We start from the raw sequence: 24,185 nt of genomic DNA, 5'->3' as shown, positions 1-24,185 counted from the left end.
TCAAACACAGCAGCCAACTCAAAGGAAAAGCACACCAAACACATTGCAACAAGTACTACTCTAGTAATTGCACCAAGTGGTGTGTATATGAATACCCTGATGGGTGGAAGATGGATTATGTTTAATGGATTGAACGGACAATGGACTTGGCATGGATAGTGGTAATTGTTTACAAAAAATGGATGTAAATCAGTTAATGCGTCAGTGTGGACGGGAGTTGAGGTAGGTGAGAGGAATGAGGATTTATCATTTGGAGCGGATGTGCGAGCAGCTATGGAGGAGAGGTCGTGTAAGAGTGCAAGGTCATGAGTGGAGCAGTCTGCCGGATGACTGAATAGTGTGTGCATGTGGGCACAATTTTGAATCACTGAGAAGAATGCAAATACATTAGAGTCAGAGGGTTTGCATTCGGGATGGCATCAATCCAGGAGAGGAGAGACTGCAGCAGCACAGTGTCCCTGACACAGAGACATGTGTGGCATGTTCTGCGGAACCAGGTACTGAACCACTGTGTGGCATGTCCTGTGTCCACACTTCAGCAGTTAGTGGAAAGTTGAGGTGGAAAAAAGGAAAATTGGTGAGTATGAGTGAGAATAGAGAATAGAGGGTTGAAACTGAAGTGGAAGGTGGAGGATAGATTGAGAAAGATGGAGGAGATTGTTTATCAGTTTGCTTGTCTTATATTTGGAGTGAAGGAGCAAGTCGAGGGTGGTGATTTGGTGGGAAAGGCAAGGTTGAGTGGATGGCTGAGGGGTTGAGGAAGAGCTTGCAGGCATTGTCGAACAGTTGGAAGAAAACAGCTGGAGGCCAGAGGTTTGAATTTTGAGTTGAGGGTGTAGGTGAAAGTGTGGTTGGTGAAAATGTGAAAGGTAGAAAGGATGACAAGATGAAGGAAATAGAAGGGAAGAGCAAGACAAAGTTCTATGAAAAAGCCACTTCGTTCATGACAGAGATATGCTGGACCATAAAAGGCCAAGAGTGTTGCAGGTGCTAAATAAGAAGCTGTAAAGTCATTAATAGAGGATTGAAGTGGGTATTAAGAGGGAGTAGGTGGTGGAGGAGTCAAACGGTTGTTGAGGCTGACAGAGTCTGGCATTCCATGTGATCTGAGGGAGCCAAAGCTGTCTGAAGTGGAGGCGTTTTTGAAGAAGTCATGGTTTGAATCTGTCCCAGGACCAACCGTGTTCCATATATGGTGTTTCGGGGAATGTGGGATCAGGATGTAGTACTTTTGGATGAATTTGAAGGTGGTGTGGAGTAGAGGACGTGTGCCTAGGGACTGGAATCGAGCAGAAGAGGTATACATCCAGAAAGAAAAGGAAGCAAGGAATAGCATTGGTCATTTCAGTCCGATAGCAATGCTGAATATGGATGGGGGAGATTTTGATGGAGAGTTTTGCTGCTTGACTCTCAACCTTCATCACACTGAGTGGTACATAAATGGCTCTGTTTCAGTGTACATGATTACCAGGGGTGGCAAGGAGTATTGAGCGCTCAGCTGTGCTGTCTGAGTATATTGCAGGAGATGAAGAGTCAGTGGAATGACACGGCGGGGTTGTTGCTGGACTTGGCAAATGCATCCAGGTTGGTGCTGTACCCCTCATCCAACATGCGATTGAGTTATTCTATCTACCAAATATATTTAGGGACTTTTGGTTGGCATTTTTTTTTTGTGACATGGTAAAATATTAGACAATGTACTGGCAGGTGTTGGAGGGTTGTATTCTTGTAGGATTTGCCATCTTCCCATTCTATTTGCACTGGTAATGAAACTGTTGATATATAATTGTTGCAAAATAGTATAGGACAGAAGTGCAGTTTCCCCCTTGCCAATGCTTTATACTGGTGTTTTCATTTTTGGATGACCTGATAGTGATGTACCCTTTAGTGGAGTGTGCCAGAGTCGGTCTTGTGGGAATTGTTTGGCAAGGATTGCATTTTAGGTAAATAAGTCAGTGTGTGATGGTAAGAGGTGTCGTGGATTGTGCACACTGATTACAGTTTGGAGTGGAGGTTTTTACAATAGCCAGCAGAGTTCCTGGTGAAAAGCCTGGAAAGGTGGTACATGATGCAACTTTGTGATCTGAGAAGGGCGGCGGAAAAGATTGAGATGCCTCCAAGGATCGAGGAAGATTATGGGTGCAGTTTGCTTTGGAAGTCAAATATCTTGCGCTTGAAGTTTGGATTATTGCCAGGTTTAGGTGTGTCTCATATGATGGTTTAAGACATTGCCCTTGGATATGTGTCGAGAATGGAGGTTTTAGTGAGCAGATTTGTGAGGAGATGGGTAGGAATAGCAAGATGCTTCACAAATATTGCTTTCTTTGGACAAGGTGGGAAATTTCAGTTTCCATTAACAGCTACGACCAAAAGTACTTGGTGCTAGAAGTGTGGGAGTTTATGATGTTATTGGATTGATGTGACGACCAATATTGGTGAAGAGTCCTCACTCAGAGCAAAAGGCAAGTTGGAAGGTGGGAGGTGAGATCTGAGGTAGAGAGGATTGAACGGAGGTTTTAGCAGAGAGATTGGTGCGACACAGGTGGCAAGGCTTCGGGTGGACCAGGCAGATATGATGGAGTAAGGCAGGAACAAAGGAAAGAAAGAAGATAGCGGAGAGATGTTTGAAGGAAAGAGGATTAAAGGAGGCTTGTGAAGATGAAGGGGTAGGTGCAAGAGGGGGCTTGGATGCACTGGGAGGGTATTTAAGGTAGAAGGTTGCTGAGCTTTGAGTTGTAGGCAACATATAATGTTCTTCTCTCTCAGTAATGTAGAGGATGTGGGGATGAGACCGTTAATTGAAGTGGATGTGAAAGGGCACTGCAGCATGTGTTTAGTTCCAATTGTGTTCAGCCTTTTTTGGCTGCTGGTTGCATCATTGGTTAGAGGTGCGGCTATGCCGCTGATTACCAGTACATTGGTGCCCCTATTACCAGTACATTGGTGCTCATTTCACCAACCTCAGAAGGATGACAGGCTGAGTTAACCCCCTGGTGTTAATTCAGCAGCCAACGGGGCTTGAACTCAGGAGCCAAGGATCCCAAGCCACCACCCTAACCGCTAAGCAAACGCCTGGCTTGTGTGTTAAGTCAGTACATGCTCAATAGTACTGGGAGCCTGGAGGTATCAGTGGTGGTTGAGGCGGTGTGGTCGAATGTTCGTGGGGTATGTATCTGTGTGTATACAAATATATATATTTTTTTACTCATTCACTGACTCACTCACTGATTGACTCACTGATATATATATATATATATATATATATATATATATATATATATATATATATATATATATATATATATATATATATATATATATATAATTCCAGCAATGTGTGTGTGTGTGTGTGTGAGTGTGTCTGTGATCGCTGTTTCTCCACAACCACTGGTCCGATCTAATTGAAACTTGCCAGGTATATTGCTGGGGACCTGAGGATGTGCCTTTTCAGAGTTTGACATTAATCGGACAAGTGCTTCCCAAGTTATGGCCATTTATTTACCAAACCAATGACAAGACATGTTGTTTCGTGGGCGTGGCTGATGGGGAAGGGAAGCTCAACCGCGTTCGCCATTACAGGTTACAACGTACGGACTTCCGGAGAGTGATGACTTCGTGTATTCTAATAATTTCTCGATTTCTTCTGCGCATTTATAGATAAACACAATGCCCCAAGTTATGATCATTTTCATATTAGACGGTGCATAAATTTCGGTAACATCAGAGTGCTGGTGTGCTCTGAACCAGGAAGTAATTTTTTTTTTCTCTCTCTTGTCTTCTCTTTTTGTTTTTCCTTGCCACGACATTGCGAAAAGGTAAAATACGTTGGCGCTAATTGAATAATTGGGTATTAAAACTAAATTGCGAATAATCGTAACTGTGAATAATATGCGAACTTCCGGGCCAAGCACGTACGGGCACGCGAGAGCGAAGAAATGGCCTGTGTGGTTTGGTTGTTGTTTGTTGCTCGCGGTTTGAATATTTATTTATAATTTAAAAAAAAAAATTTTTTTACGGGCACGTACTAGTTATACCAAATTGGAATTACAAGAACATAAAAAAATTACTATCACTTCCATCGCAGAAACCAAGGTGTTAGGTTTTTTTGATGAATAGTCCTTACTCATACGTAGTGGTGGCATAATTTGTATCTTGAGCCTGAATGTCTGTTACTTTGGGTGTCTCGAAGTACATTGTTCTTTCCTTTCATCCAAGTGGATCTGTCTCTATCCTGCATCTTCTGTATTTTTTGATAACATCAGAGAAGCTGTGTGAGCTCTGGCTCATTGCTAACCATCTGAACTGGTGATGCCAACACATGTTATACAGTCCGTATGGTACGTACATACACCAGCCTGGTATGACTTAACAAAGGTATTTGTTTGGGGCAAGTGGCTTGTCTCAGAGGTGTTATTAGTGATAACTCGAAATGCTTTATACTCACTCACCTCTTTAGTGTGCAGTCATATCTGAAAGAATTAATATCAGTCAAACTGCCCAGTGAAAACCATTCTCTGGTACTTTGTTCAGTCTGACCTCACTTTGCTATATTCTGCCTTCCTTGCACCCCTTGAATTGCAAGGATATTTATTATGTTTTAGTCACTGTTGTGAAGTCATGCATACATATACAATCCCGCTGCACTGTAATCGTATTTGTTTTGGGAGCTACAACCCTCAAGGAACCTCTTTGGAATCTATGGTCAAGATTTATGGACTTGGCAGCTTAACAACTTGAACTGCAATTGTATTTTCAGGAGGTCTAATTTACTGTTTCGATCTTAACACTGTGTTAATTGTCACAACTCTTTTAGAAAATAATCTTTTTTTTGAAAATTCCCTTCCAAAAATGTCCTCTGTGTTACACCTGGGATATTAAAAGATTCTCATCAAATCTCAGCAGATCTCTTTTCATGAGTAATGCATAGGGAATTTAATTTAATTTTTGTAAGGCTATAAACTCGATGAAACGTTGGGTATACTTTTGATTAGGGGCTGTGTACTTTACCTTGTATTTATTTACCTTATCAATTGGTTAAGTAGGGGTTAGAACTTGTTGAAAGAATTTGAAACGGTTCCTGTAATCCCTTTGATCAGGGGATAAAGGCACTTTTGTAAAATTTCAGAGCCATTCACTAACTTCTCCAAAAGTGATCTGACCTACAACACTGCCAGGTCTCTCGAATTTCTTTTTCAATGCACCTGGCTTCTGTTGGCAGCCAGGCAGGCAGGACGCCCCTCCCCCTCTCACCCACAACCCCCACCCTCCATGTCGCAAGGCCATGCATGTCCTGCATTTCTCAGATATTGAGGGAACAAAATTACTTGACTTGTTTGTCATCCAAAGAATTTTTTTTCATAAAAAGTCGAGGCTCATGGAGGAGCTAGAACATAGATTTATAGACAGGGATTGCTTAATAAAAAATCAAATCAAATTATATTTGGACTGTATTTGCACTTGTGCTTGGAGTTCCTGTCTCATTTGTGACAAAGAAAAGTGAACGAACATGAGTGAACTGTTTCCGCATCTTGTGCAATGTATGAATCGCGACAAGAAATGTGCGGTTTATTGACTTTTTTTTCCAGAAGACATCTGTCCCCTTGCACCGAGGGCTACAGGAAAGATGAATGGATACATTTATGTGATTTGGGGAGAGAGAAGTTGATTTATAACTGTCAAGATTACAGGAACTGTAAAACTTTTGTTTTGCTTCAAACCTGCCTTTTCTGGCAGCATATGTATTGTCCTCCTTCATGTTTGTTTGCCAAGCATGAGGGCAAAGATGTGGGAGAGAAGGAAATGTTACAGTGGTGATTACGTTTTTGAGAATCCCACACTTTATCGTCCGTACGAATCTTTTACAAGTTTTCTCAATTGATTCACGGAATGTTTTGCCTTCCGAAATCATTTCTCTTTTTCATGTAAATAGTGGTGTTAAAGGGCATTCTGTAAGTTTCAATCCAAGTAAAAAAAATTTCACACAATTGTCGGTTTATGCGTTTGGGATTTGTTATGGAGGAAGTGGTCAGTTGAGGAGACTGTACTATGTTTACTGTTTTACAAATGTCTTTGAATTAAAAAGCTTTGGACATGAATCAAAAAACTTTGCTTTCATAACTGCCACTGTATTGAAGGTTTATTAACATAGTTTGGCCTGTTGGGATATCAGGTCTAAATCTTATGTACTGTGCTGATTTGTCCTCGTCTCCGAATGTTCTTGTAATTCAGTACTATGACGCCTCTCAATGTTATGTATCATGTGTACACTTTCCAATAGGTATCGACCAATGTAGAGAAAAAAAAACTTAATTTAATATACCTTTTATAAAGGTCAATCATAATTACTTTTTAAAATTTATTTTTGTACACAAAGTTGAGGTTTGTGGAGGAGCTGGGATATAGAATGGATCAGGACATAACAGAGGAAAACTAGAAGGGCACTCGGTAGAGCACATACCTCTGCCACGCAATCCCTGATCCACGAGAACATATCGGGCTAATACATTTTTCAAATATTATTCTGTGTATCGTTTTTGGCCGTATCTCTCAATGGTGAAGAATCACTTTAAAAATTAACAATTCTCATATCCACATCCAGATTCCGATATTCCCCCAAATCGAACTATTTCTTCCTTGTCAAACACACAACCAGTCCACCAAGTTTCCACCAAATTCGTCCAAAACGTTTTGAGATGTCGTGCCATATATTAGTTTAGCCCTGTCTCTCAATGGCGAAGAATCACTTCAATCAAGAATCACGGGTGGTAAGAAAAGATCACAGTTTTGGATTTGGGACAATCTGAGATGGTGGTGAACAGCTGCATTGAATATCTGGAGGGAAGAATGAGATTGAAGAGAATGTGGAAGTTGGTTCCACAGGTTGGGAAAAGAGGAATGAATGAGTGGAGGTGGGCTGTGATCCTGGATTTAAGGAGTTTCACCAGAAGGGGGTTGATGGTGGACCGTGTGCCTTACAGAAACCTGGAAAGGAGGGCGGGAGGGAGCGGGGTAGCAAACAAAGCCCAGAAAAAGCAGACTGCGCAAGACCAGAAAGGAGGTGGAAGAGGAAAGAGAGACCACCAACCTGTCTGGAATGGGAAAATGATAGGCCCACAGACTCAGCTTCATCGAGGGAGATTGCAATTATCTTGAAGGCCTTGGTTTCCACCAGGTCAAGCTGAGAAAGATGTGAGATGGGTGCCAGCCTAGAGGGGAGAGCACTAGTCTATCAAGCGGTGGATGAAGGGTTGTGTCGGTGGATATGAGTTCAGATGTGCTAAGGAAGGACTTTGCACGGTGGAGGATGCCTAGTGATCTTTAATGGGAAATGCACCATGTTTCAAAGTCAGCCTCAAAAGCCAACCACTGGCTTTTGAGGCTAACTTTGAAATGTGGTTTGTCCTGGAAAGATCATGGTTGATAATTATGAGACCCAGGAGTTTGAACGACTGAACTTCTTCAAGGGAATTGTTAAGAAAGTAGATCGGTGGGTTTTCCAGATGGTCGTTTTGGAGAGACAGAGTGAGAGTGTGAGATTTTTCCGGATTGAAAGACATACTCCAAGTGTTTGATCAGCTTGTGATTCTATCAAGGTTATCAAGGTCATTGTAACATCACCTCTACAATGTTTTCTTTCTTAAAAAACCAAACAAAATATAAGCTTATAGAAGAAGGCAGAAAATGAATGAGAGGGGGGAAGGGGAAAGCAGTATTACACTGACATTTGGATAGAGGAGAACAGACAGACATGAGGCAAGCTCATGTAAAAGTCCTGAGAGACACAAAGAAACCTCAGGAAAATTTTGGGGAGGAAGTTTGCAGGGTGTATAAAAGATCAAAAGTGAGGATGGAAGACAACATGAGCTGGAAATGTACTGTCACGTCAAAGCAATGAAGGTAAAAGCTGGGTTGGTTGGATATAAACAATGCCATTCTACCGGCAGGAGGAAAAGGAGAATAAATGATTGGAGGTGAACAGAGAGCCATGACCTTGTAATGTTAATATGTAGTGTGTTATTTGATGAGCATGTCCATTCTATTTGGCTGGGGAGGGGTAGAAGACTTAATGGGAAAAGCTTGCAAGACAGAGAGGAGGAAAGATAGGCGATCAACCGGCCTTTGATTAAAGAGCAGATGTCATAATCCCCCCCTTTTTAAGTCCTGTTGCTGATTTTTTACATGCTATTCCAAGAATTTGGGCATCACTTTCACTTAATTTCACTGCTTATAACAGAAAGTATCAAGATATTTTTTTTTTTCCCAAAGTTGATGATTAACACAAACTTTTCTGTTTTTAACTAGGTCTAAGTGAAATCGATTAACATTAGTAGTAATTTCCTTTTGTTTAATGTTTCTGTACATACTACATAGTTTATTATCCCCAGACTTTTTGAAAAAACAAAAACAGGGGGATATTGTAATCAGCTGCATCTATCTATCTGTCTGTCTGTCCATCCATTATGCTCTCTCCTCCTAAACAGTTACATCGTTACATTTAAGTCTGTAACGATTTTTTTTCGATTTTGATCCATAGTTCTTGTCCACAGGGAGTCACAAGGTTCAAAACCGAAATGTTTTTAAACTGAAAGTTTGATATTGGGTCATTCCTGGTGGAATGTTTTTCCGTCTTTCAACTTCGCTCGAGGTGGGAAACTTGGGGATTCGCTATGGTGCACCATCGACTTTGCTCTAGTTTAAACCTTGCATCCATTGCCTGATCTTCAGCTACATTGTAACATCACCACTGTGCATAGTTTATATAAACCTTGGCAACAGAAAAAAATAAAAATAAAAGAAGACAAAAATAATCCCCAAAATAGTGTCAGAAAGAGAGATAATCAAATGTGGATTAATGAGTACGTATATATTTTCTTCATATTTCTTTTCATATTGCAGTAAATATTAAGGTACAGACATGACATTCTACCACACTGATCAATGAAAATTCTGTGGTTTTGGTCGCTCTTGAGCCAGCACCATGCTTATTATGCCGAAGACGGCACAAAGACATCAATGGCCTCACAAGATGCTTACAGGGAAACATTTTACAAGAACCTGATTCAACACTTGATTGACAATACACCACCATGGGAAATGAGGTGTGAAGACCCATTACGTCGGCAAGGCTCTTTTGCTCTGATCTCCTCGTAAATGGTTGTGCAGAAATTCACCAAACTTGGTAGTTATGATCACCACGTGGCACAAAGGTGCAAGAGCAGTGTCATTTTTGGCCACACACCCTTGGTCAAGGTCAAAAGGTCAAATAACAAAAAATGTAATTACAGGCACTTTTTTAAACGTTTCTAAATTAAACTTTGTAATCAATCAACATTGGGGGACGCATGAAATATGTAATTTTTTGCATTTGACCCCTGGTTAATGTTCCAAGGGGTGGAGACTGAGGGTCACAAGGGTCAAAATGGGGGAAATTTTTTTTTTTAACTCAAAACTTGATATTGGGTCATTCCTGATGGAACTTTTTGCCATCTTTCAACCTTGTTTTACTTGGGAAGCATGGGGATTTGCAATGGCATGCCACAGCTTCACTCTAGTTCCTGGTGTACATGCCATTAGTTTAATTAATCTGGCATTGCTGTTTCAGAGTATAATCTAGAAATTTGCTACATCATTCAATTATGGCTCTCGCTAAAGTTGAGCAATGACGTGTCATCAAATCGTTATGCAAAGGTTTCCAACTCCAAAATAATTCATGAACATATGGTCATAAGCATGTTTGGTGAAGGTGCACTCTCATATTCTACAGTAGCCAAATGGACAGCTGGCTTTAAGCATGAATGTGAGTCCCTTGAAGATGACTACTGGTCAGGACTGCTGGCATGTGTGACCGATCCACAAACTGTTGCCCCAGGGGCATTAATCATGGATGAGCTTAGTACTAAGATCACCAAAATATCCCTATAGTGCTTGGAATTTCTCACTACATTGTTTTCACCATCCAAAAACACTTGGTGGTGTTTAAAGTTTTGGAAAGATGGGTCCCCCAAAAGCTCATTGCTCACAATTGACATCATCTTGATTCTCAAACTGTTTAGCAAAGATCTGGCCAACTTTAATGGTCATGCTGGTGATGGTCTTTGATGTTAAGACCCCAAGTTTATCTGATAACTGCGGACGAAACATGGCTTCACCTCTGAAATCCTGAAATCAAATTTGAATCCATCCAAAGGACGCACAAGAGATCGCTGCCAGTCAAGAACTTGTTCACCCAACTTTCTGTCAGCAAGATCATGGCCTCAATTTTATGGTATGCAAAGGTAATTCTTATGGTTGATGATATTCCTCACAAAACATACAAAAATTGTGGTAGGCCATCAAAGACAAACACTGAGGGATGTTGACCTAAGGGTGTGCTCTTCCTTGAAAAAGCACCTGTGCACAAAGCCCATGTTTCACAGACTGCAATTCATCACTGCATTTGAGCAGCTGGATCATGTCCCCTTCCCCCCAAAACCCTTGTACCACCCAGACCTGCCCCCTTGGGACTTCTCTATTTCGGTATTTGAAGTTCCACATGTGTGATTGCCGATTCTCCAAAACAAGGAACGAAACTGAATCGACCAAGACGAGGTTAAAGGTGCAATCTGAAAACTTCTTGTTTACTGGAATTGACAGTTTGAAGGACAAATGGAGCAACTGCATTGAAGTCAAGGGACATTATTGAAAATATAAAAGACTTGACATGTCTTAGATGATTGTAATTGTATCTCGTGAGAACTTCCTACTTTTTTTTTACATTTACATTTCATAAAGATATAAAAAGCATTCTAAGTAAAGATCAGCTCTCAGGTCAGTCAGCAAATTTTCCCCCAAACAAAGGTACATGTAAGGAAACCATCTCCTTCCTTCTTTTGCATTTTAGCTTTATCAATAAGTGCATTTGCATTTAAATCCTTCTACCTATTTTTATTTTCTTTTGAGCACCTTTCTGAGCAGTCATAGAATATAAAATTGAAATACGATTGAGTTTGGTTGTTTGTCGTTTTAACATCCTACCTCATTATTTGGATGATATGAGGGCTTGTGCAGTGCTTTATATGGCTGGGGAAAAGGGTGGACATTTAGTTTCTTTCTTTTATATTCATGGTACTACCCCCAAAAGCTGATTCTTCTCAATTGACACCACAAGATTTTTAATGTCTCCATGTGAGTAGAGATGAGATGACTGAAATCCCATTCTTAGAAGTTATGGAAGTATATATCAGTGAGGTAACAAGTGAAGTTTCACGTACACTTAACTACAGTGTCTTTCAATGTGAGCATGTTTCACTCTCTTATATTACTAGACTGATGGTAGTGAGGCTGGACAGGTGTTGTTTGATTATATTGATGGTGAACGAGGCTGGCTTCTCACTTCTTCCATGTGTTACTGCAGAAGGGTCATCCTAAAAGTTCCGTCTCCCAGCTGGTAACATTTAAAGTGAAGGGTCTGGATGATTAAAAAAAATTATGTGTACTAGCAGACACTCCCACCCTTCTTGGTCCACCTAGAGTGGGCAATGTGGGACATTCTTAGAAAAGCACTTTATAATTTTTGTCATTTTTGAAAGATTTTATTCAGTCGATGCCTAGTTGGTCAGGGGTTCATCCAACAGCAAGATAACGACCCAGAACATACCTCCAGGCTATGTCAGAACGACCTTAAAAGAAAAGAGCAAGATGGTAGGCTTCAAATCATGGAATGGCCAGCACAGTCTCCAGACTTAAACCCCATTGAGCTGGTTTGGGATGAACTGGACAGAAGGGTGAAAGAAAAGCAACCTTCAAGTGCAACACATTTGTGAGAACTTCTGCAACAGTGTTGGGAAGGACTTTCTGAACAATATTTGATTTCCATTGTGGAAAGAATTCCACAAGTATGTTCAGCTGTTACATCTGCAAAAGGTGGATACTTTGATGAGTCAAAAATTTAAATTAAATTTTGTTCAACAAAACGATTCCATGATTTCCTTTTTATCTGCAATTGTTTATTTCTTCTATGCCTCAATTTCAGAGTACATTGAAACATTAAACTGCTTAAATTTCAGTAAAAACTGGAAAAATGGGGGTGCTTTAAAACTTTTGACTGGTAGTGTATATGTATATATTTGTATTTATATATGTATATGTATGTGTATATATATATATATATATATATATATATATATATATATATATATATATATATATATATATATATATATATATATGAAAGAGGTATGCTTCCACATTGAAAGCAAAAACGAACCTGTTTTTTTCATTTATTTATTTTCATTTTTCCCCATTTATTTATATTTTCAAGTACGGATGCTCTCCAACAGTTCTGTGATCACCCCCCCCCGCCCCCCCGGAGTGCAAGCTTTGATATCTGTTGGAATGCAAAATTTCAATTTTCTACATCACCCAGAAGTACCGAACTTTAATATTAGTCAGTCAGTCAATGAGTCATTGGTGAGAATGAGATTACATATATATGTATGGATAGATATATTTATATATATACATGTATATATATATATATATATATATATATATATATATATATATATATATATATATATACATGTATATATATATATATATATATATATATATATATATATATATATATATATATATATATATATATATATATATATAGATGTGTATATAGAAATGTATATATATATGTATAAATGTGTATATGTAAACATGTGTGTATATTTTCTGTATGTATATGTATTTGTATATATATATATATATATATATATATATATATATATATATATATATATATATATATATATATATATATATATATATGTATATATATATGTATATATATATATATATATATATATATATATATATATATATATATATATGTATATATGTATATATATATATATATATATATATATATATATATATATATATATATATATATATATATATATATATATATATATATATATATATATATATATATATATATATATATATATATATATATATATATATATATATATATATATATATATATATATATGTATATGTATATATATATATATATATATATATATATATATATATATATATATATATATATATATATATATATATATATATATATATATATATATATATATATATATATATATATATATATATATATATATATATATATATATATATATATATATATATATGTAATGGGTCACGGAAATAGGTGACCCTTATTGTCAGTAATTCTGTCTGTTTGTTTGGATGTTTGTTCGTTTGTCATCAGCATAATTGGAAGTAAACGTGGGCGGATTTTGACCAAACTCGGGTGTGAGGTACATCTTATGACCTAGTGCTTTGGAAATTGTAATGGTTGCTAGGGAAACTTTGGTTCCCTCGCAACAACCGAAAAAACCTTCAAAATCGGTACCGTTCACGTGAAATCAATTCCGAAAGCCATTATCCCATGTAGGGTTATGAAATTTGGCACGACTGATCTACAGGTGATGCTCTATCAAATATTTTCCGTTTTTTGTGACATATGGAATACTTTACCCGCAGCGCCCCCTACAATTAGGGTATGCGCAAAAATTGGTGAAAATTGAAGGCCCCCTAGCGACCAGGTGAGTGCATCAATACGAATGAAACTTTGCAGGTTCATGGCACTCAATGAGTACTACAACTTTGCCTCAGGACATATTGACCGATTTCGCTTAGGTCAGGGGTCAAAGGTCAATTAGTGCAAAAATCGATAATATGCGAGAGCTGGAGGTGTCTTCACGCCAAATGCTACTCCTCCTAGGGTTATGGTCAGATGGTCATGAAAATTCACACAAATCATCTGGAATACATTCTGGAAAACGATCGAGCCGGATTTTCGATTTATATCTTTGTTCACCTACGGCACCCCCTCGAACTTTGGGGATTTCCGATTTCAAACCGCATTTTCGGTACTTTTCATTCAAATGGATACTGAGTAGTTATCAGTAGATGGAACTGGATGAAATTTGGTCTGCGTAATCTTAAGGTGACTCCCTATCCGCAATATGACATCCATTTTGCTCTATATCTTATAGTTTCCATGCTCAGTGACCCATCGCCGCCTCCTGGCTTATTTATATATATCTATATATATATATATATATATATATATATATATATATATATATATATATATATATATATATATATATATTACTAAAACTCAGGGTGGACAAGGAGGCCTATGTGCGAGGAATCTGTGAGGGGGTAGAGCATCACTTCTCGTAGAGTAGAGTGATTCTCATCCCGCTTACAGGGGAATTTGCGCATTGCGTTCCTCAAAGCCTGTCCCTTGGTGTACTCCAGTTAGAGCGGAGGGTGGTGGGCTCTTGACAGAGGAGTCCGAAATGAAGGCGCGCTGGGCTGGTTAATTTGAGTGGCTGTACCAAGCTGATCCACCAGCTGTCGAGTTGGATGTCAAGGTTGATTCTATCTCTATTGCTGACCCTCCAATCAATTGTGATCCACCTTCGCTTGTGGAAACACAGGCTGCGGTGAACTGGTTAAAATGGCGTAAAGCTCTTGGGATCTGTGGCATCCATGCTAAACTTTTCAAGGCTGGTGGAAATGCTGTACTTGTGTAATTGCATGCAGTTCTGTGCTCTGCCTGGAACACAGGCATCATCCCAACTGACTGGAAGAGGTGCCTTGTCACTCTCTGGAAAGGGAAGGGTGATTGCCAGGAGTGCAACAACTACCAAGGGGTGACACTGCTTTCAGTGCTGGGCAAGGTTTTTGTTCGGATAATTATTGATAGGGTTCGCCCCCATCTTCTTGAGTACCAGCATCCAGAGCAGTCTGGCTTTACACCAATGAGGTCAACGATTAACCGTTCCCTTGCTCTTGGGGTCCTCACCGAACGCAGATGAGAGTTTCGGCAGGGGCTGCTTGCCGTCTATGTTGATCTCTGTAAAGCATTCAATTCAGTGAATCGGGATGCCAGCAGGAAGATGCTTGGTCTTCATGGTGTGCCACCAAAACTGACCTGTCTGATGTTTGAACTCTACTCTGGTACTGAGAGTGCTGTCAGATGTGGTGATACCTTCTCTGACTTATTTCCAGTGGTTAGTGGGGTTTGTCAGGGGTGTGTGCTGGCCCCTACACTTTTCTGCACTTGTATGGACTGGATTCTGGGGAGGATGTCAGAGACATAAAGCTGCGGTGCATCGTTTGGGAATGTCAAGATCTCTGACCTTGATGTCACAGATGATGCAGTCATCTTTGGGGAGACTCTGGATATCCTTTTGGGGGCCCTCGAGCTGATGAATGAGGAGTCAGCTGCTAGGATTACAGGTTTCCTGGGTGAAAACTAAGATCCAGGCTTTCAATGGCATCTTGGATGCTGCTATCTTGTCTGTACCTGTTTGTGGTGAGGATGTTGAGGTCATGGAGAGATTCACTTAACTTGAGTGATGTTCCTGTCTCTGCTGGCTGTGAGCCAGAGGTCAATAGACGTCTGGGTAGGCCTGGAGAGTCATGGTTTCACTGGAGCATGGGGTGTGGCTCTGCTAGTACCTGTGCGGGAGGACGAATGTCTGAGTCTTCAGGTCCTTGGTGCTTCCAGTCTTGCTCTCTGAGACTTGGACTCTGACCAGGGATCTGAGATGGCGACTAAATTTCTTTGGTACCAGGTCTCTTCGGAGAATCCTTGGCTATCGCTGGTCAGACTTTGTGTCCAATGAGGGGTTGCTGAGAGAGACTCAGATGAGATTTGTTACCTATATAGTCCGTGAGCGTCAGCTGCTGCTGTATGGACATGTGGCTCATTTTCCTGATGCTGATCCTGCTCACCAGATTCTCTCTCAGCGAGGGAGCCTCGTGGGTGGAGGAGGCCAACGGGATGACCACATGCCTCATGGTTGCAGCAGGTTGATCGGCATTTCAAGGAGATGGTGATGGGCCAGGCATCTGCTTGGGAGATGGTCAGATGTCGACCCCTGGAGTACCGACGGAAAGTGGAGATGCAATAACGTGTTGTTCCGGTGCATGCTCCCACACCTGACCTTACGTGACCTGACCTGATATTGAATGGATGTGAGAAATGGTGTAGATCTAGAAAGGATTTGTTTGTGTATTGAGCATTTAATTTTGTAATAACTGCCAAAGTTTTGTTGACCTGGTTTAAGTGGCCTGTGTCCAGCACAAGGATATAATATGCATGTATACACTAACCTTTTCATTCAATAAAATTTCCATATCAATGCCAACAATGCAACAATACATTTGTTAATTGTTTGTTGTTATATCCAACTTCCTGGAGATTCTAACTCGACCCGTAACAACTTCAGTCTGAGTTGGATTCCCATGAAGCATTTATTATCCTCAGGAAGTTGTTGAGAATACCCAAGAAAACTGTTGCTTATTTCAACCTAACGTCCCTTAAATCTCTTCAAGCTTGATTTAACCCCGAGAAGAAATTTATGAGATGTGATAAGGTTTGATGAAAATCTGACGAGATTCTCATGAGATCCTCATTCAAATCCAATGGCAAATTGGAGTTGCTTTTTTCATGTTAAGCTAAATCAACAGTGTTTTAAAAAAAATAAATCTTGCGATTTTGCAACAGTGAATCGACCAACATTTTTTTTTTCATACTTTTCTTTAAAACTCATTGTTCTCTTTTTCATGACTTCATGGTTACTAAGGTCAATAAAGTTATGTTCCATGTTGTAATGTGCATTAATAAGACGGGGGATTAAACCGGATGAATATCTTTTTCTGGTGCAATCTTTGTTGGAGTGAAACTGCAATGCAGAATGAAGGACATGTTGAAAGAGTAAACCCATGTCCCGCTCTTTTCCCTTGGGATTAATGTACGTCAGGCCAAATGTCTTCCTTCGAAGAATTACATTTGTGCATGGTCGTGAGGTCAGAATGCTTCTCCGCAGCTTCTGTCCTTTGAGTCTATAATGAGGGAAATTTTTTAGTTTCTCTGTCTTAGCTATCCTCCATTCTTTTATTGCACATGTAAGGCACAGAGAAGAAAATGGTAAGTTTGAAAGTGTGATAACAGAGTAGATCAAAAACTAATGTGATACTGGTTACACTTTAAGAAGATGGTAGCTACTGAAGAAGGGTTTGTAATATGCATATTTCTTCAAAATAACTGCTCAGATATATGAGACTTTACGGGCAAAAGAAAATGGGTGAATAAGTGAGTTAAAATCTAAAGGTTGCAAAAACACTTAGCAAAAGAGTGAACACCAGCATTGAGGAACGATGTTGATGGAAAGCGGTCGAGTGATGCTCAGACCAGGAGGAATAAGGAGATATTTCAATTAATTCTGATCTTAAGCAGGTTCAATATGTATGAGACAGATCTTAACATCTTCTCTTGCAATCTGACCAGTGACAATTCCAATGAGTGGGACTCCAAATGTTCTTTCCTCAATTCATGAATTGTCTGTCAACAGCAAAACCCAGCACAGATGTGAGTTATTTTGTTTATTTTCCCACAAGGTTCCTCACAGTGGTTGAGATTCCTGATGTCATAGGAATAGGAATCATGCTTTTTGGCTCTGAAGCATTTTAAAAAGGGAAAAGACGTATCGACTGCCCCTCTTCGGCTTCAGTTTTCGGGAAAGGTAAAATCAAATGCAAATGTTGCACATCATGAAACTTGCTCTTTTACAGTATTTACACAGACATGGCTTATATAAGAGCAACATTAAAGAATGAAATAGAAAAACAAGCAAACAAATGCAAAGTTGGCTGACATTGCAGAGTAGCATATGCATTTGGCTTTCTGGACCATCGATAATATGAAAAGGCAAAAGAAGGCAAAAGTTTATTTGACATGATGAAAAAGGATAAAAACAGAACAAGAGAAAAGAGATCAAAGGAAAGCATTTTGACAAATAAACGAGTGCATGACATAGCAATTTCCAAAATATATAAGAGGCAGACTTGTTTGTGTATTCGCACTTTGAGAAACCTGTGCTACATCTGAAGTGAATGATTTGAGCGAGGTAGCTAACTTATCACCAAACAACCTGTTTTCATCTTAGCAGACTTACTGACATCCTTTGGTCTAATTATTATAGCAATTTGTAAAGAGGCATCAAATGTAGTTCCTGAATCGAATGAACTGTGTAGCAGTTCAGGCTAAATTTTGTTCGAGTTGCTCATAAGTCACAGTTGAGGTTTTGAAGTCCAATACCGGAAAAGCTCCAAATCCTCGCCTGGGGCTACTCATGTGGGAAATAAATGCTGACTTTGTGTTCTCAGAATATCAGACAAATTTCATCCACAAAACGGAAGAATATTGGAAGGCATAGAACTCAAAATGCATACAATGGCCATATTGTTGGGGTGTTCTTGTTCGTATCGAGGAAAGATTGAACGGCCGTGGAGAAGGGGAGACAAATTAGATCCTTCCAGTGAGTCCCTGCAGCGAAGTATGCTACAACAATCAGCAAACATCTCCAGTGTACGATGCGTATAGCCCATGGAGTGTATGCCATGTCGCATACTGGAAAAAAAATAAAATAAAACGCACAATGATAGCTGTGCACCCCGAAGCCACCAATTGTCTTGGCTGACCAAGCGCTAATGCAGACTTGATTTGAGTTGACTGGGCTAATGAGAGGTGACCCGTTTGGGGTGAGCTCTCAGCAATGCATTTGTGAGAAATTATAGGTTTTTGCTGTCCTGATTTTAAGATTACTTTGTGAAGCTTTCTTTTTAGTTTTATTTATCTCCAATGTAGTCATTACAAAAGGTTATCAAAGCAAGGAAAGTTACTTCTTATTTCAACTATTATGCTCTCTTCCTGATGATTTTCTGCCGTTAAACATTGACTCGCTCATACTTTGCCACATCACTGGATTTACAAACCTTAACTCTGAATTATGCAAATAACATCAGAAACACAATCAGCAAGCACCTATCAGTCATAAAGAAAAAAATTAACCGTGTGAGTGTGATCAAAATGTTCAAGTATGATTATGAGGAGCATGCAGGTGAATGCCAGCATGGACGAGAGAGAGAGAAAGAGAGAGAAAGATTTGGTGACAATGATTTAATTAGCCACAGTGCGTAGACTTGCTGTCATCCGCTGTCCTATGAATAATGCAGGCTGAGGATACTTGCCTGTTATGACACTAAGTGAAAACACCACCGATCGTGATCAGTTCTGCCTGCCATGCCACAGCACATGAGCACAGCGTGTGCCACAAGCTGTGGTGTTATGGAGCTGTGTGTACTCTAGGATGCAATGACTTTCCAACAGTGTGCACCATGATCTCTTTACTTGGAGACTTGGAACTGCATTTTGTTGGTATTTTCTGTCTGTTTATTTTAAGCAGAGATCTCTACTCTGTTTAAATCCTATTCGCAAAGTTCTGTATTTTAATGATAGAATGCTTTGATATTATTTCAAGTGGGGTTGAGGGAAATAACAGGGAGTCATCAACCAGTGAGTTTGTTTATTTCTGGAGTGGGAAAAGTACAATAGATTATTCCTCTGAATTCTGAAAAGTAGCATTTGGAGATTTGATTATTAAAGCTCAGTATTAAAGGAAAATGTTGTTTGATGAATAGTAATTTTACAAGGAAGTTGCAACAAGGATTTGATAAAGTAATGGAAAAGGGTTTGGTGACAGTTAGATATTATGAAATGGCAGTTTTACAGTATTCTTCGTTCACATGTAGCACAAGGCTGCGGGATGGCATCATTGGCCGAGGGCGCAGCTGTGCCACTGATGCAACATCCTCTGCTGGTTGGGGCAGGAATTTGTAATTTGTTCAGGGTGCTGGTGATAGTTCGCCTACTCTTTGTGAAGGACAACATGAGGTATTTTATGTCCACCAATGAATGCTGGCAGACGGGATTTCCTGTCTGATGAATTCCCGTTTCCCGGCAGACGGGAATGCCCATCCAAAGGGACACACTGATGAATCATCCTGCTTATGAAACACTGGTATAACAGTTTATATCTCAGTTAAGATTCAAACCCAGGCTTGACAGCTTGGAGGTGAGTGTGTGTACCTCTCGGTCATCCTGTCAGTCCATCATTAGTCTTGGAATACACTTCAACATATTACCTGGAAGCCAATTACTAACGTTCTTTAAAAATTGATACACTGTTTGAAATTTCCCAAAAAAATAAAGATCACAAAACTCCGAAAAATGCGGAAGCACAACCAACTCGAGATTTTGTTTGACAGCAAAGGTTCAAGTCCTGCATTTGGCCATAGGATGGCCTTCGATACAGTTTTCACAATTTTACAATCTCTGCACACTTCGAGAATGATATGATCCAACGACACCTGATGATCACTGGGATACCATTTGGCTGGTTTAGCACTGTCAGTGAGCCGATGTGTGGAACTTGCTCAGATTCATTTGGGATTTTTACGCTGCTTTCGTTTGGTCAAAGGCAATCAGAGAATCTGTCGAACATCGTGACAATTTTGGTCAATCACTCTTTTGATTAATCCTTTGGTATCCATTTTGAGGTGCTGCAGCCACTTGTCACCGGCTGATACGGTTTATTCCCAGCCTTAGGCAGCAAGGCAAAAACGATTCTGGTATGCATGTCCAATGATATAACATCCAAATCAAAGGAAGTCGTGTAGACATTGTTCAAAAGCCGTCAGGAGCTGTACTTCAAATTATCGTGTTCCATTTTAGTCACCATTATGAGGAGAAGATGTTACCACAATGGAAACGTTGCACTGCAAAGCTGTTGGAATGAATCTCCGGTTAGTTACGCAAGGAAAGGTTGGAAAATGTTGGGACATTTACTTTTGAAAGCAGAAGCTTACAACGTTAATTTATTGAAATGTTTCAGATGAGAAAGTATTGCTGGAAAAGATTGATTCGAGGAACGATATTTGAATTGGTGAAAGTGACAAGACATAGTGTCATTATTTGAAATTGTCATATTAGAAAAGAAGAGTATAAATAAGACAACGGTGTTTTATTGAAGAGAGTGGTTTATATGTGGAAGAGCCTGTCATGAATGGTGTTTTATGAAAGAGAGTGCTTTATATGTGCAAGATTCTATCAGTAAGGGGAATATGTGTATGGACAGTGAAGTGTTTCACATGAGAGTATAATATAGGCACATGTCCCCTAACACTATACAGATGTAGAGATGACTAATACGCTAAGGCACGATGTATATTCCAAGGAGTACGTATATTCCTCGTTTGTTGGTTTGCTTTTCCTTTATATTCTGTGCCATAATTATCTTCTTTTAGTTGTTTTGCCTTTGGGGTTATTTCTTTATTATCTTCCTTTCTCTCTTATTTCCTCCATTTTTCTTCTTTTTGTCAATTTCTCATTTTAAGCCTCCCTCCACCCCAATTTCCCTTCTCCACCTCTCTTCCTCCACAAACACACACACCCCTCCAGGCATACTTTATAAATAGATGGCCTATTTTTGTAGTGCTAGGATAAAAACAAATAAAGGAAATTAAAGATGGAGAATCATTTTTTAAAACATCTGTTGTGCCTCAGGCTCATGGAGAAGCTGGTACATAAATCACATGCAGGACAAAGACATCGGGATGCATCAGTAAACTTTTTCACATTACTGGGACATTATTAGACGATGGGCAAATCAACACAGTATGTGGGACTTGAGACGTGAGCTGTGGGCTCAGAAGGGAATGTTAAACAGGTAAACCAAAGTATGAATAAAACTTTTTGCAACTATTCTTGCTTTAACTTTTAAGGGAGTGTGCATATTCCAGGGAGTGTGTATTTTTCTTCTGACAATTTCTAATTTTAAGGTTGTGTGTATATATATATATATATATATATATATATATATATATATATATATATATATATATATATATATATATATATATATATATATATATATATATATATATATGTATATATAGTTGCAAATTCGCGCCCGCCAGCTTGCGGACGGCCACGTCACTCGGATCGCGACCGCGTCGCCCACCGGACGGACAATTCAGTCGTGACCCTCTCGGAACAACGCCGGGAGCTAGTCATGGGTGGGGGTTTAACCCCACCACGACCGTGCCAATTGCCCACCCTCGCAGAATAGGGTTGCTCGCCAAATTTGATCTACCTAAGTACCTGCGCGGATGGTCGACCGGGCGATCGTACCACGCCACAGGCCGACTCCGGACACGAACCGCTTAAGCGGTCCGGTCCGTGCTACAGTGATAAACGAGCGGTGTTATCGTCGGCCTCGATGGTTCCGATTAATTACCGGGCGTATTAAGCCCACTACAAACCTTTTACGTGAAGCAGGATGGAGGGTCAATAAAGAAAAGACGAAGCGAAACAGGAAAACAGTTCACACAAAGCACATTTATTTCCCGGCACACAGAAAGCACACATATACAGCCAGTCAAAATGCACATATACCAACAAAAGCAACAACGACACAGAGTTACTACCGACTACGCGCACACACGGCAACACTAATACAGTTCTACTTTACAGACGGCGCCAACACACATTTACTCAAAAGCAAAGGGAAGAAGCCACCCTCATAGACAAGGGGGCAGACGGGCTTGTAGGCCAATATGCGCGCGTGACCTGAAGGAGCGGCCAGGCCCGCGAGACCGGGGGGGGGGTCCTACCCGCGTCCTCGTGACGCGTTGGCGGACGAGCCGCAGATGTGGCCGCGTGGCTGTTCCTCGATTCCGTGCTCCTTGGCGGGTTTCGTTGGCACGACGTTTGGAGTGGGGTGGGAACGGGGCCCCCTTGTTGCACTATCTCAGCGCGGGGGAAAGGGGGAATTGTTGATGCCCTGGGGGAGGGAGAATGGCTGGCTGGCTTGGGTCCCGCGACGAGCGGTCCCACACCGCGACCTCGTCGCTGACCGCCGTCCTTCTCGCCTCGGACCCGAGCTCCTTTGCCTCTTCCCGCAACTCCTCTCAGCCGACTCCAGAACCCAACTCGAAGACACACCGATCACTTCGCCACCCGACTCGACTGACTCTCCACCCAACTCGACTCACTCTCCACCCGACTCAACTGACTCTGCCACACCGATCACTTCGCCACCCGACTCGCCTCTTCCTGCCACACCGATCACTTCGCCACCCGACTCGACTCGACTCTTCCTGCCACACCGATGACTCGACTCACTCTTTCTGCCCTGATTCGCCTTGCGCTCGCTGTTTTATAGGCTGACAGGAGCAGCTAATATGCAAATATCCGGATCAGGATGACCTCGGGGGCGGAGCCACGCTCGCCCATTGGTTGGAGGAAACGGGGCGTGAATCTCCCCTGATCCTAGAATTTGCATATATCGATTTCACACAGACGTGCCTGGAGGTGGGGCCAAGCCGCCCTGCGCTTCCTAATTGGACGGATCAGAAGTGGGCGTGTGGCGTTTGTGATCCGAATTTTCCTCGGAAAGGCAGCTATTTGCGCTCGCGGCTCGGTGCGTATCACTGAACGAGCCCAAGACAGCCCGACGCTAAGTGTTCACAGGTGGTGCGGGAATGGCCGTAGAAGGAGAGAGGTGAGGGTGGTGGAGGGTTTTCGGTGGTGGTTTGATGGTTATGGTGCCGTTTGGGAATGACGGTGATGCGATGTTTGTGGGATTGAGTTGTGAAGGTAAAGGTTGTGGCTGTTGGCGTTGTTGTTGTCTGAGGGTTGGAGCGTGGTTGTAGTTGGTGATGATGGTTGGTGTGGTGGTAAAGGTGGTTGCGGTGTGATGGCGGTTGAGACGTGGTTGGTTCAAAATAAAGATAGAACAGAAAAACGGCTATCTCAAAGCGTCGCAGCCCGAATGAATCACATAAACCCCTCTAGACAACGGGTTTGGGGCTAACTACACATGTACTTAGAGATATCTCACCTACGGGCCCTGAATGGTGGTTTACGAATTTCCACATCCGTAACAATATATATATATATATATATATATATATATATATATATATATATATATATATATATTTATATATAGTATATATATAATTATTATAAATTCACCTTCTTACCTAGCACAAGCAAGATTATGCAGTCACACTAATGGGATGGTGTTATCAGCTGAATGGCCTTTTGTTGTGTCGAACTTTCATTGCATATACTTGGATTTCCTTGCTTAATTATTTTGACCACCATTTATATTGTGGTGCTTCATAGATTTAATAGCTATCTGTTAGGTGAGTTTTCATTTGTCTTGTAGCGACTGTTATGTTTACAGTTAAAGAGCAGG

At 40.5% G+C, this 24,185-nt stretch overlaps 1 protein-coding gene across 8 annotated transcripts in view; it reads left to right on the top strand.

The window, feature by feature from the left end:
* The window catches only part of LOC147023500 (teashirt homolog 3-like), a 368,991-nt gene that overhangs the window by 49,225 nt on the left and 295,581 nt on the right, over positions 1–24,185 (top strand). For 7 of the 8 annotated variants that reach the window (XR_015060228.1, XR_015060231.1, XR_015060230.1 and 4 more), the window contains exon 2: positions 1,456–1,584. The exons of the other annotated variant lie outside the window; for it this stretch is intronic. Coding sequence is in view for 3 of the 7 variants with exons in the window: in XM_085888959.1 (XP_085745085.1) it covers positions 1,542–1,584 (43 nt within the window). In the remaining 4 variants the exon portion in view is untranslated. The remainder of the gene's footprint in view (positions 1–1,455; positions 1,585–24,185) is intronic. 8 annotated transcript variants of the gene reach the window in all.

The sequence above is a fragment of the Eptatretus burgeri genome, chromosome 7 (genome assembly GCF_056783735.1).
Source record: "Eptatretus burgeri isolate ZD-2024b chromosome 7, Ebu_testis_v1, whole genome shotgun sequence".
Taxonomy (NCBI): Eukaryota; Metazoa; Chordata; class Myxini; order Myxiniformes; family Myxinidae; genus Eptatretus; species Eptatretus burgeri.
This window is presented reverse-complemented; position numbering and strand designations above follow the sequence as displayed.